General features: G+C 40.6%; 1 protein-coding gene across 2 annotated transcripts in view; it reads right to left on the reverse strand.

Annotated features, from left to right (window-relative positions):
- Nucleotides 1-13,845, reverse strand: part of met (MET proto-oncogene, receptor tyrosine kinase) — a 69,393-nt gene that overhangs the window by 19,409 nt on the left and 36,139 nt on the right. For both annotated transcript variants that reach the window (XM_085166858.1, XM_085166857.1), the window contains exons 4-10: nucleotides 13,440-13,568; nucleotides 13,177-13,350; nucleotides 12,064-12,221; nucleotides 11,334-11,448; nucleotides 9,927-10,063; nucleotides 9,311-9,475; nucleotides 7,773-7,872 (exon numbers count right to left, since the gene is read on the reverse strand). In XM_085166858.1, the coding sequence (XP_085022984.1) occupies nucleotides 7,773-7,872; nucleotides 9,311-9,475; nucleotides 9,927-10,063; nucleotides 11,334-11,448; nucleotides 12,064-12,221; nucleotides 13,177-13,350; nucleotides 13,440-13,568 (978 nt within the window). The remainder of the gene's footprint in view (nucleotides 1-7,772; nucleotides 7,873-9,310; nucleotides 9,476-9,926; nucleotides 10,064-11,333; nucleotides 11,449-12,063; nucleotides 12,222-13,176; nucleotides 13,351-13,439; nucleotides 13,569-13,845) is intronic.

The following is a 13,845-nucleotide window of genomic DNA, read 5'->3' on the forward strand; positions in this document are numbered from 1 at the left end:
TCTCCCTGTAACCATGCCGTTTTATTTTTTGGACTAAAGGAGACAACACTGGATTTAGGTTTATGTCCAGACTCTGGTACAGAGGTCAAGCTTAGAGAATAAAAGAAAGGGTTTAGCCATTACACAAAGCAAATACCCATGCAAGTGACAGAAAGCTGTTAGAAAGTGTGATGGCATTATATGCTTCCATGTAGGTGCTCACAGAACAAACCATATTTGCTTCTCTGTGTGCTGAAAGATCAATGTTGATATTTGCTCTCTGGTAATGATAGACTGTGTTTATCTTCTGGGTTACAAAAGTAGATGTGTCCTTGAAAGCAGGAGTGGGAGGTGGAAAAACACCTGCTGTGCAGGCACACGGATGTTTTTGTGAGTCTTTACTGTCATTTAATGGAGTTCTTTAGGAACACAGAGAAGCACCATGGAGATTTTTAACTTCTATTTATTCAGGAAGTGAAACTCTTGAAATAAAGAATCTCTCTTGTGACAGTGTCCAGGGCCAAAATGGGTAGGATATGCCATGCATGGTTTTCACTTGCTCTAAAGCAATAGTGCAATTTTTTCCCCCCTGAAAAACAAAGAAGCATATTTAACATCCTTTGTATTTTCAGCCTTGAATGCCAGTTATGTGACACTTAAAGAGACATGTCAATAATCATTGAATAATCACTGAGTAATAGCATAACAAAGAACAGGTAGACCACAACAGCCAAATAAAGACTAAAATTCAGCCGCACACGTCTGTTTCACGACCGCCATGCTTTTCTGACTGAATGAGATGAGGGGAGCAGCAACAGCGTAGAATAGAGCTGATTAAATCATTAAATCAGCATTAGATGGGTTGCAAAGCAGCTTGCAGATGCACAGTCTTATGATAATGGATCATGTGCCATGTTGTTTATATGTTTGGCTCCTCCCATTAGAGCTAGGGTGTGTGTGTCTTTTTCACTCCATCCTCCAAAGTGTGTGTTTGTGTTGCTTGAGACAGATGAAGACTGCTGGCTGGCTGATTTGAATAAGTGCCGGAGGCTGGATTGGATTGTATGGATAGACACCTCACCCCTTGTCTTCTCTGCACCTAACCAACAGCCAGCCAGCTGCTAGTAATTTTGAATCTCTGTGTGAGAATACTGGACTCAAACCTTAAATGAATACTGCAAATAGTTCACAATTATTTCAGTGGCTCCCAGTTAATAAACAGTAGACTGGGTTCCCTATACTGTAAGCAACAGGGAAACCTGAACCAGCTCCAAGTGCACTTTAAATGGGACCTATTATCATTTTACTTTATTTCTGTCTGTGTCTGGCAATAATGTGGCAAGCAGAGCCATAGAATGTCAATGATATTTTGCAATCTGAAATTATTATGTGTGAAAAAAACAATGGTGATGTGAAATAGACAGGTCCGGAGATTTTTTCTTTTTAAACTTTAAGGCAAACAATTGAAGCAACTGCCAAGGAAAGCAGGATACTGGTGATTAGCATATCACCTGGTTGTACATACGTTAGAGGGTTATCTATGCAACTGGAACCTGGAATAACTGCTAGTGACAAACCGTCATCTTCAACGCAATGTGAGTTGAGTGACTCACTCCCTGTGTGGACTGTTTTTTCTTATCTCTAATGATCTTGGCTGCAAGATGGTGGCGTGCACGGACGCAGCGGCTCACTGCTCTTCACGTTTAGTGGTTTTTTTTTTAATCTATCAGTGAGAGCAATCATCTCCATGGGTGTGGGCAAAGAAATCGCCATGCACCCGCTATTCAAATCATTTGTTCTCAAGGAGCAAATAATCAGAAGAACTATAGAATAGGCCCCTTTACTCTTTAATATTTTCAGTGTATTTTCTTCACAATGGGAGATCTGAATTCTTAAGACTATGACTTGAGAATAAAGAACCAGCGTTTTTCATGGGGTTAGACCAGTTGGGAAACAATGTATTATGGAGTCAGTATAGTTTACTATACGCAAAATCACTTGGCAAACTGGCTGAAATCTGACTTCTAACATACTGACTGATATCTGCCTCCCTGGAGAGGTGCTCTGACTGCAGGAACAGCAGTATTGTTGAAGTGTGGCTGAAACTTCCTCACACAAGTTTGCCAATCTGATTCCCTGGTGAGTCGCCCAAATGGACACATACGAACACATGCAGAGGAAATGTTCATCTGCAAATGCTTAGTGCACAAACACAATCAAAACACAAAAAGCAAACAAAGTGTGTGTTAGTGTGTGAGGGTAGCTCCCAGGTCTCATAACAAAAGCAATCCAATGCACCTCTCTCGTCTACATATCAATAAGGAGCGGACAGAATAGGACGAAGGGCAAACCCCCTCCTCCTTGCCTCCCATGGGTGCAGTGAAAGGAAAAATATCCTGTGAATTAGTGGAAACTGCAGTCAGATTCATTGTTTGGTTGATGTCTCCTCTTATTTAAGGAGAGAAGGTGACGGGCTTTAAGTTGGGAGCAGCTGTGAATACAATTGCTGGGCAAGCTGGACAGCAAGTGAGCCAAGAGGTTTACTGTGGGGTGATGAGAGAACCAGCGATCCCAAAAACCTCTGCTGTCCCCGAAGGATCATTAGTGTAACAGCCTGTGAAAAAGCCAAGTCATAACGGAGCTCCCACGTACAAAAGTGCTTGTCACATCAAGAGTGATTTATACCAGAGCTGCTTCTTACCACACTGCGTTGTGCGGTCATACACTTTGGGTTTAAAGACTTCACTTCAGCTGCATCTTTGCTCGGCTTTTTAGTGTCAGTTTTATTATTTCTCATTTAGCCTTTTATATAATGCATTTTGCACCCCCTAAGACACTCTGTCTTTTATATATGCTCTTACTTATTTCTTTTCAGTTACTAAGCTGGACTACACTACATTAAATATGTTTATCTATAATAGCAAGAGTACTTTATGGGTTATCAAATAAACATGAGTTTATTTGAAATCCTCAAAATCAGGTTTTGGAATTGTTTGATATGTTTTAACCCACAGATTGACATATCTGGCATTAATTACCTGTTTATTGTTGACAACAACTGTTTTTTCTTGATAAATGGCTGGTACCACTTTTATCTTACGGCCTCGTATTTTAGCCACAGCGCAGGTCTAACAGGAACAAATACTTTCAGACACCTACCAGCTGTGGGGGGCCATGGGAAAGTAAAGAACCTCTGTGAGGCATTCAGGTGTCAGCTGGAAGGATTATTTCCTCCAGGATGAGATAGAAAGAGGCGTCTGACACGAAACAAGCCAATCTGTGAATTCAGGCAACAGGTGTCTGGCTGCGGTGAAGCCTCCAGTTAAACCAAACTATCTGTGATGGTGCAGTACAGCAAAGCAGTCCTGGCATCATGAACTCCACTCCCCGAACTTTGTGTTAGGAGCAATGTGAAAATTCACAGATGACATTTTGCTGTTTTTTTTTTTTTGTGTATATGTAGCCTCCTTTGACTTTGTGACCATGCCAGCTTTTCACGATGGAGCATAAAAGAAATCTCTTTGATGTTTGTGGGAAAGCTGAGATTGGCTGAGACTGGGCTTTACTGGAGATCTAAAGGCCAGATATCAAGTCAACACTGGCTGTTTTTTTATGCTCTGGCTCTAGCTGAGACCCCTAAATCTCTGCTGTTAGTTTCTCAGTAGGTCTTGGTTTTTTTTCTACAACCTGTTTTAGTGTGAAGATCTCAGGGCTGAAGATCTCATCTGATTGGATGGCAGGTTTTCATTCTTTAACAGCTTCTCGGACACTAAGCTGATCACATGAACACAGTTCTAAAGCCATGACACGTCGGCTCACATTACTCTTGGCGATAGAAACTTCTGTGTTGTCCATTTGTGAACGATCCGTGCAATGAGACACAATGAGACTTACAATGAGACACTTATACTGTCCTTTCCTAGGCTAAGGCTTAACCCATCCCGTTTACTGGAAAGAATTTAACAGGCGACAGCTGGAGCCCTATGGGGCATGATCCCTTCCTAAATCATTAGTAATAATAGCTCTTTTTATACAAGCATTTCACTTCATGCTTTCTCTTGCCCTTTCCAGGAAAGCCTGAAATTCGTCTTTGCTATTCTTTGGTCTGTTATTCCGGTTCAAAATGAACGATAATCTCTGAGGTCGAAGGTTCACTTAAACATGCCTTCAGTCATCTTAGACACACACACTGTCACAAAATGTGTTAATACCTTTAAAGTGAACTAAACCATGACTAACCGCATATAAGCTTCCATTACCGTAGGACCAGGTGACACATAAAAAAACCCTTTAAAAAGCAAAATGGCCTTACACATCCCATAAAACTACAGCAGTCAAATTTAGTTTGCTACAAACTGAAACTGATGACTTCATTTTTCAAAACTGTAATTCAGCAATGTTTATTTTTTGATGTGCACGTGAAGTAAAACGTGATTTAATTAACTAAGCAGAGATGTGGCATCACCCACTGGTCAGTCAAGAATCTACACCCCTGCTAACTGTTCACACAGGGTAGAAAATTAAAAAAGCAAAGCAATGTGGCGACAAGAGAACAGAGAATGTCAGTGTAACTCAAAAGGCAAAATAACATGAAGTAGGCAAATCTTGGCACGTGAAGTGGACAGATCGTCTTTTTTTTCATACTGGAGATTAATGATTGAAGCAGTTGACATCGACATGTGAGGGGATGTTAAAGAAACACTAATGAAGAAAGAAAAATAATAAAGGAATTAAAAAAACCAAGAAAAAACCTACTGTCTCTCAGAGGAACTCAGTGGAAGTTCGCCAACAAAATACGCAGTGATAACAGCTACACTGGGAGGTCCGTCTACTTGATGGATGAAGTAGGAATAGGAACTAGTAATTTTGGATCATCAGGCTAATTTCAGAGTTGCATCTGCTCATGCTAAAGCATATAGTTAGGGCTGGACCAGGTGACCCTGAATCCTCCCTTAGTTATGCTGCAATAGATGTAGGCTGCCGGGGGATTCCCATGATGCATTGAGTTTTTCCTTTCCAGTCACCTTTCTCACTCACTATGTATTAACAGACCTCTCTGTATTGAATCGTATCTGTTATTAATCTCTGTCTCTCTTCCACAGCATGTCTTTATCCTGTCTTCCTTCTCTCACCCCAACCGGTCGCAGCAGATGGCCGCCCCTCCCTGAGCCTGGTTCTGCCGGAGGTTTCTTCCTGTTAAAAGGGAGTTTTTCCTTCCCACTGTCGCCAAAGTGCTTGCTCATAGGGGGTCATATGATTGTTGGGCTTTTCTCTGTATCTATGAAGCGCCTTGAGGCGACATTTGTTGTGATTTGGCGCTATATAAATAAAATTGAATTGAATTGAATTGAATTGAATGCTGTTGGTGTGTAATGAAGCCTGAGCTCCCTTGAGACCCATCAAGTGATGACCTGAACGCAGGTCAATGACCACAGAAAGGGAAAATGAAAGATGAGACAGTGCAGACTGTGTGTGTGTGTGTGCGTGTGTGTTTTTGAGAGTGTGACAGAAAAACAAAGACAGGTAAAAGGATATTCTGCCACTAAGATTTGACATCGAGGTCTTATTCCATTAGAGTAGGTGTTTTGTTCAGGTATTCGTGTGTATTTACCAAGCTTATTATCATCTCCTGACTGAACCTGCAGGAGCGTTTCAGGATAACAGATAACATCATTACACTTCTTGCCCTTAAACCGCCTCCCTAAAGCAAACAACACACAAAGAGACAGGGCACACATTCCCTGTGTGAAAGGACCTGTTTGTTTGTTTTGAATCACCAGAAAAACACGCCACGTTTAGTCTCAAAGAACATTTGCTAGAACCATTTCCCAACCGAATATGCAATTGGAGAAGTTACAGGAAAGTAAGAGCAACAGTTTCTGTTTAGTTTCAGCTGAAGGCAGGACAAGAAGAGGTTAAACTTATTTAATTTACTTTCTCTCTTAAAGGAGAAAAAATGGTATCATTTTAACAGCAACTGCAATGAAACCCAAGCCGTGAGACTGTTATCCAAGTGCACTATGAGAGTGGATCAGAGGATCAGTAAGTTCACATCGTCGGAAACCATGCTGGGTAGTTTATGCGGTTAGCACTGTTACTTCAGACAGGACTGAATTATTCTGGCTGCAACATGAAAACTTTGCTAAGACAGCAAAACACTCGCCAATAAGTTTTTTTTCCCCTTTCTCTCGCCTGTGCTTTACATTGAAGATCTTCATCTTTTTGCTGGGAAGTGAAGCAAAACTGTCCATCCCATTCAGTAATATCATCCATAAAAACACTCTGACTTACAATGTGAAATAGTTTGAATGTCATTTTGCAGTGAACCACAGTGTAACTGCACTGGCACTTCGGGAAGATGTCCTAGATGAAATTATATAATCTCAGCTGCACACATTGTGGACAAAGTCATTTTAATAACCTGTAGCGTAATGCATGGATAGCGTAATGTCTGCATGGGTAAGTCAGAGCAGTCACAACAATGTAGAGGGTAAGTGGATAGCCACATTTCACTTTCTGATGATGACATTTACTTGGACCCAGGCAGACCCTCAAATACTCTCAAATGCAGGAAGTATAACACTAAGGCCATGTGGACTGGTAGAAAAAAAGTGCATTTAACCTTAATGATTACATTGTACAGCTTCCCTCTGTTCAAATATGATCCTCTTTTTCAGGTGATATAATATATGAGCTATAAAATGTCATTTATCAAGAGTCTAATGGGCCGGATTAGTCAGTAGAAATGTCACTGTAACTCAAACCAGTCCCTTGCCTTTGACTTATGACCTGGATGACATTTTATATACATTTAACAACTTCTTAAGGCTTTTATAATTGAGCTACATCAATTTTAGCAATTTTAAAGGGCCACAGACAGCGTGGTGAAAGCCGTGTGTGTGTGTGTCAGGTTGTATAATTTAAAACACCTCCAGGCTTTCACTGTAAAGTGGTGTGTGTGTGTACGTGTATGTGTGTGCGTATCACTTTCGTGCAATAAGTGGAATAAAACCTGACGGAGGTGAGGTGAGCCAGAGCATCCTAAAGGCTTTGCGTCTGCTACTGTGCGTGAGTCAGAGGTTACAGCTGGATCCTGCAGATCAGACTGTGGATTTTCCATTTCCTTTCTTCTCATGTCTGTCTGAAACTTTAGCTTTTTACTATTGTGGAGAAATCTTTTTTTTCTTCTAAGAGGTTTGTGGAAGCGTGGGTATGCATAATGGCAATACCATGCATGTGATAGTGAGGCACTGGAATGTTTATTTTTCTCCATTTCGCCTGCTGCTGTTCATCATGTGATTTAATGCGGCCCAGGATATGAGAAGCCTCAAGACCTAAACTCAGAAACGTAAATTAGGAACCTAAAGGCTTACATGACATATTCATGTTTACATTTTCATGATTTTTTGAAAAAAACCACAGAGCTTTAAACAGTGGCTTTTTTCTATTATGTTGAATTGAAGTTTGAACTGATGTACAAAACCAAAGAAGGAGAGGTGGCCATCTCAAAGTATCATCATCTCTAGACTGTATTTTTCAAACCAGTGGAAAACCAAATTTCAAACTTGCATTTCTTCATCTACTTAAATATAGATTCACTGACAACAGGATTTAAAATAAACTCCCATCCCAACTGCTGATATCAATGCCAGTTTCTGCAGTCATGCAACTTCCACAGTACGAGTTCCACCCAACATAAACTTACTGTGTAAAGCTCGTGAACACACTTTTTAAGTTTGTAATACAATTAATGGATTTCTCATTTTAATGTTTAAAATCCGAATTGTACTTACCACATGGAAGGTCTCAGTATTCTGACCAATGGAGACAAGCATCATGGGTTGAAGGCCGGACTTGAGGAAAAAACCATGAGCCGACACTGTGCAGCCTCCGCTACAGTGAGGTGGGAGAGAAAGGATATTAGCATTAGCATCAGAAGGGGAAACTGTAGAATCCTACAGGGAGTGACCAGCTGTTAGCGTTAGCAGTTTAGCCACTCATCACCTCCCACTCATTTCCTACTGCTGTAAAAACTAAAGCATTAATCGGCAGTCGAAACGCCAACTCACTCTTTCGTACTTCATCTTGGGTCAAGAAATATATGTCTCAGCTTATATTCAGAGGAAATTTGCTGAGACTGCAAAATGATATCCAAACTAAATACAATTCCACTTACAAAAAAAAGGTGGGATGCTCGGTAAAATTTAAATAATAACAGGATGCACTGATTTACAAATCTCAAACATATTTTATTCACAATAGAAGAAAAATGTGAGAGGAATGTTTTACCATTTCTGTCAGATTGAGGATTCTAGCTGTCTAAATGAGCTTTGGCCCATGATAGCAGCCTTTCTGGATCATGTTCATATATGGCTTCTTCACTGTGTCGCTATCACTTTTAATCTGCATTTGCAGATGTGATGGTGAACTTTGTTCACAGACAGTGTTTTCTGTAAGTGTTCCTGAGCCCATGCAGTGACACCACTGCATGGGCTCAGGACACCCCACAACAGAATCAGGCCCAAAGATCACGGGCATCCAGTATTGAGTGTTTGCCTTGTACCTTGAACGCAGACTTCTCCCAATTCTAAGAATCTTTTGATAATATTACCATATACTGAAAATCTTCTGAACTTTACTGTGAGGAACTTCTTCTGGAATTTTATCACAATTGAAGGTGTAGTATTTTGGGTGAAACTCTGCCCGTCTACACTTCTAAGAAACTCTTCCAAGCTCTAAGATGCTCTTTCATACCCAATTATGATAATGACCTATTGCCAACAGACCTAATTAGATGCCTAATTATTGTATTGTATTACTATAGGGTATTTATCTTACAATACAAAGCCCCTTGAGGTAACTGTTGTTGTGATTTTAAGCTATATGAATAAAACTGACAACTGCAGTTGTTTCTTTTTAGCACCACTTACATTTCCAGCCTTTTGTTGCTCCCATTGCAACCTTTTTAAGACATGTTGCTGCCCTCAAATTCAAAGCTAATATTTTTTGTGAAATAGTAAAATGCCTCAGTTTAAACAGCTGAAATGTTTTCTATGCCCTACTGTGAATAAAATTTATGAGATTTGTAAATCATTGCTTCCCAACTTTTTTTTTTTTTTTTTAAGAAATGGGCTTAAATATGTAGTAAGCAGTTCAACTCTGGCCATCACACAGTTGTGGCTATAAATGATATCAGAATTCATTATGAATAATTTGAATGACTGTTTTAGATATGAAAAAGGTTTTTTGTTGAAAAGTTCGTCAGAGCCTAGGAAGAGTAGCTACAGCTATCGCAGGGGCCAATGGGGATCTTAATAAACTAAACTCTAACCTCACAAAGGAGCGTGAGGGCTGGATGTTGTTGATGATTGGGTCTTGGTTGTAGGTGAACTGCATAGGGGCGCGGCGCTCCACCGAATCCACTGTCAGCTTCACAGTTTGGCTTGAGAGAACAGCATATGGTGGCGTCTTACAGGTCACCATGTTGGATGACCAGCTGATGGTGGTGATAAAGATGAGGTCAGGGTGAGTGAGTAAAAACAAATGATGTATTGGGTTTTTTTTTTAGTATGTACAATGGTAAGCATTGTCCAAGAGGCTATTCATGCATTTTTCTCATCGGTCCTGCAGGTAATTCTGCTTGTAGAGCAGAAAAAGGTATGAGGACAAGAGCAAGAAAAACAAGAGATAGTGAAAAACTGAAAAAAGATCATTTAATTTTATTAGCCTTTCTACAAAGGCTAATGCTAGGCAAAAAAGTCTCCCTAAAATGAAAGTAATGCTAAGGCACAATAAACACTTGTATATTCTTTTCTGATGACATGAAAAAAACCTCCCCAAAAGCCCACAACTAAAAAGGCTAACATGAAATTATCCATGCAGACAATATATCTGTGTAAGCCAAACAGAAAACAAAGGCAGTATTAAGAAAAAAAGAGTGATCGTACCTCTGAACGTTGCAGATTGCATTCCCTATTGTCACCTCTCGCTTGCTTCCCGTATCCAGGTTTGCTCCTGTAATGGTCAGCATGGTGTTTCCTGACTTTGGCCCGAATGTTGGGAAGATGTCACTGATCACAGGGTCCTACAGGTAGAGAAGGAGACAACCACCAACTTTTTTTTAATCTGGCATTGACATTAACATGTGGTATGATCACTACTGGACTACAAAGTAAAGGTATGAACGTACCCAGGATTTATGAAGAACACATGGAGATTTTAGTGCTCACGATTTTCAGATTTATCTAGCTATCAGATCCTCTTCCATGGTGCTGCAATATCAACTAAATGGTGTTATTAATGATGGAGGGTAAACTAAATATTTACAAGAGCTGGGTTTTCTCCATATTTATCATATATCATGTTGAAAGAGGAGCTCTGAGTTTGGGCTCAGGATTTTGACATTGCTACTTTTAAAATTAGGCTTAAAATTTTCCTTTTTGATAAAGCCTAGAAGTTAAGCCTGGCTCAGGTGGCCCTGAATCCTCCCTTAATTAAGCAGCAATAGGCCTAGGCTGCTGGGGGCTTCCCATGTTGCACTGAGCACCACTTTTTCGCAGATCTTTTCACTCACCATGCATATGCGTTATTCATTTCTCTGTGTCCACAGTATGTTTTTTTGTCCTGTCTCCTGCCCCTAAACCCCAAGCAGTTGCAGCAAATAGATGCCCTCCCTGAGCCTGCTGGAGGTTTCTTCCTGTTAAAAGAGAGTTTTTCCTTCCCACTGTTGCCAAGTACTCGCTCATAGTCGTCTGATTGTTGGGGGTTTCTTTGTATTACTGTTGGGTCTCTACCTTACATATGAATTTATTTATCGTGAATACGAGTAATATTACAATTATATAAATTATTATTTTCAATATATCAAGTACTTGTTCATGTGATCATCAGTGATGGCATTCTGAGGCGGTTTGGAAAACTTGAGAGCAAGTTAACTTTCTAGCAGTGTACAAGAAGTTCAGTTGATATTTTAGGACCGCTTACTTGTCTGACATTTATCACCCCAGGGAAATTAAGCAGTGATGCACCAGTTCATAAGCGCGCAGTTATCACTACCCATTTGTTTTGCACAAGGCTGTAGCCCAAGATGCATTTTAATAACAGGTATGTATAAAGTTTGTTACCCACTCTGTGGGTAAAAAATATATAGTTTTTGAAACTGACTCTAAGAATCGTAAGAACCGAAGAATTACAAATCAATCCTAAACAGTTTTAAACAGCAGCTTTACCATCATCAAGTACACTTGGTAACATGTGATATCACCATGTTCCATTTTTACATGTCAAGAATCAGTTGTAAAGTACTGACATTTTCAAAACAGTGATACCAAAAAGAAGGAAAAAAGTAGTCTTACCACAAAATTGAAACCCTTGAACTTGGTCACATTTTGGCCACTGGTGACCTTCACAACATCTCCTGATGGGGTGAGGTTCCCATTAAACACCGGGGAACAGTGCATCTCAGTCCACCTATAGCCAACCCCCCCCAAACAACACATAGATCAGGCATTATACCCTGCCAAGCCAGCCGGCATTTAGCTTAATTCAATGATCATCCACTGCCCTGCAGGAATGCACAAAGACACAATTTTCATGGGATTGTGTGGGCAGTGTTTTTATTTTCCCCCCAATTTGTAATGAGGTTGTTTGTAGCAAAAGGGTTCTTCTGAATGGGACATGGCCCCAGTGGATTTGGGAAAGCGGAAAGTCTGCATTCAGCGATTTTTCCCAGCAATTTTTCAGTTAAGGGAGTCATGTGTTGAATGTTGCAGGCTGCAAAAGAGTTAGGGGTGGGGGTGTTTGGGGCTTCTTAACATTCTTCCTTCAACACAATAACCCCTAATAAATGCGCTCTCCCCCTATAGGACACCAGTGTAGTGGTCCCTTTGTTTCATAAACACTCACCACTTAACATACACTCTGGCTCTCCCTTTTCCTCTAAAAGTTGGCTTTTCAGATACTGTGCAGAACCAGTGCTGTTCGAATACGTCACAGCAGGCCAGTGCAACTTGCACAAAACACATGCACAACATTTATTAACACTCCCAACCCCAAAAAACACTCTTTACTAAAACACAAGCATACCTGTTGGAGTTTTCTTGCCTGGACAGTTTACAGGAAGCCCCTGCCACCTCCACGGTTACCATGGAAGCCTTGAAGTTCTCTGTCTTGTCGAAGCCAAAGTTCTTGCCACAAATCGTCACTACAGTAGAGCCTCGTATTGGTCCAGAGGCTGGACTAACCTAATGCATTCATAAAGAACATATTTTAAACAATCCCTTTGACATTTTTCTTCCCATAAAATTGAGATGTGGACCCTGAACTTAACAGACATCTGCAATACTATAAATATGTTCTGAGATGAGATGTAGAAAGTAAAGAAGTGTGCAGTTGAATTCTGAACTTAATTTTGTCCATTTCTAAAAACTGCTCAATACCAAGCTTTTTCAAACAACTGGTTTCCTTCTTAGAAAAAAACAAAACAAAAACACACACACACTTTGAGCACATGATGCAGAAGAGTAAGTAACAACCCTCAGAAGGTAACAACCAGGCAACGACTGCTGTGCAAGAAACTTCCACTCAGCTTTTCTGGATTGAGGCCAAGTCTTGTAAAAGACCTTCAAGCACAAAAGGTGCTTTTAGAAGTACATTTAGGGCAATGGAGGTCAGCTGCCATTTTGTGTGTGTGTGTGTGTTTAAATGAAGGCAGAGTAGCAGCATGGAGTGTAGCATTAAAGTCAGAGAGAATGGAATCCAGCTGAGCCAGCTGAGCTTAGTTGAGTCTGACAATGCCAGAGTAGAGTTTAGTAGTTCAGTGCAGCTGTAAAACGTCTGCCTCTCAGGAAGCACCTTAACTTTCGTAAGTACTATACAAATACAGTGCAAACACGTGCAGATGAAAGGCTCAACAGACAGGTTACATGAACAGTATTTGGCAGGAGAAGAGTAAGAGACAGCCTGTGCAAGGTATGAACACAGCATGGTGTGATTGTATGATACATGGTTAAGGAAACACAGTCAGGAGAAGTTACTTAAGTTTGCTTTTTATTTCAGAACCACTGAAGAACATATAGAAGAAACCTAAAAACTGAAATATCAATGAGCTTTAATAGTGCTCATTTTGGATGACCAAATCATGCCTGTGGCTAATGATGAACACGCAAAACATGCACAACCTTTGTGTACTGTGGTTACCTTGGTAATCTCAGGTGTGCAGTAGTCCTGGGTCCAGATGGAGGAGGTGCACTCGCTTGCTCTTGTACAGCGTCCATCACACCAGCCACATTCTGTCACTCTTGACGACAACAAACACGAAATGCATGTGGTCAGCTGACCACAGCCGGGGCCAATTAAAGGGACCTTAGTGATCTAGGTGGGCAGAATTCAGAACAAAAGAACTTAATATAAAAACAAACAAACAAAAAAGGCACAGGCGCATTCCATAATTAGTGGTTTACCTTGTTTCCTGTGGCCATCAGAATGGCTCCATCTGAATGGTCAGCATCGAGCAGTGCTACACTGGCGGTGACAGGTCTTGAGTCCAGGTGGATGTTGACATGGGGAGAGGCAAATCGGGAGAACAACACCTAAAAGAGGGAAACATTACTGCAGTTATCCTAAAGGGGCTTTGGCTGTTGCTTAATCAGGTATCACTGTATGCAACATACTGAACATTAACCAGAGAAAGCAAAGGAGACAGCTGTCTGTGGATCTCCGACAGAAGATTATAGATATTAAAGGTTAAGACTACCTCCAGAGGTTTTGTGTTCCTGTGACCACGGTTGCCAATTTTCTTACAAAATATAAGCCAACCTTCCAGGATGTGTACGGAAGGAGAATTACAACCCAGGTTCATCAGAAGTG

This window comes from Neolamprologus multifasciatus, chromosome 7 (genome assembly GCF_963576455.1).
Source record: "Neolamprologus multifasciatus chromosome 7, fNeoMul1.2, whole genome shotgun sequence".
Classification (NCBI taxonomy): Eukaryota; Metazoa; Chordata; class Actinopteri; order Cichliformes; family Cichlidae; genus Neolamprologus; species Neolamprologus multifasciatus.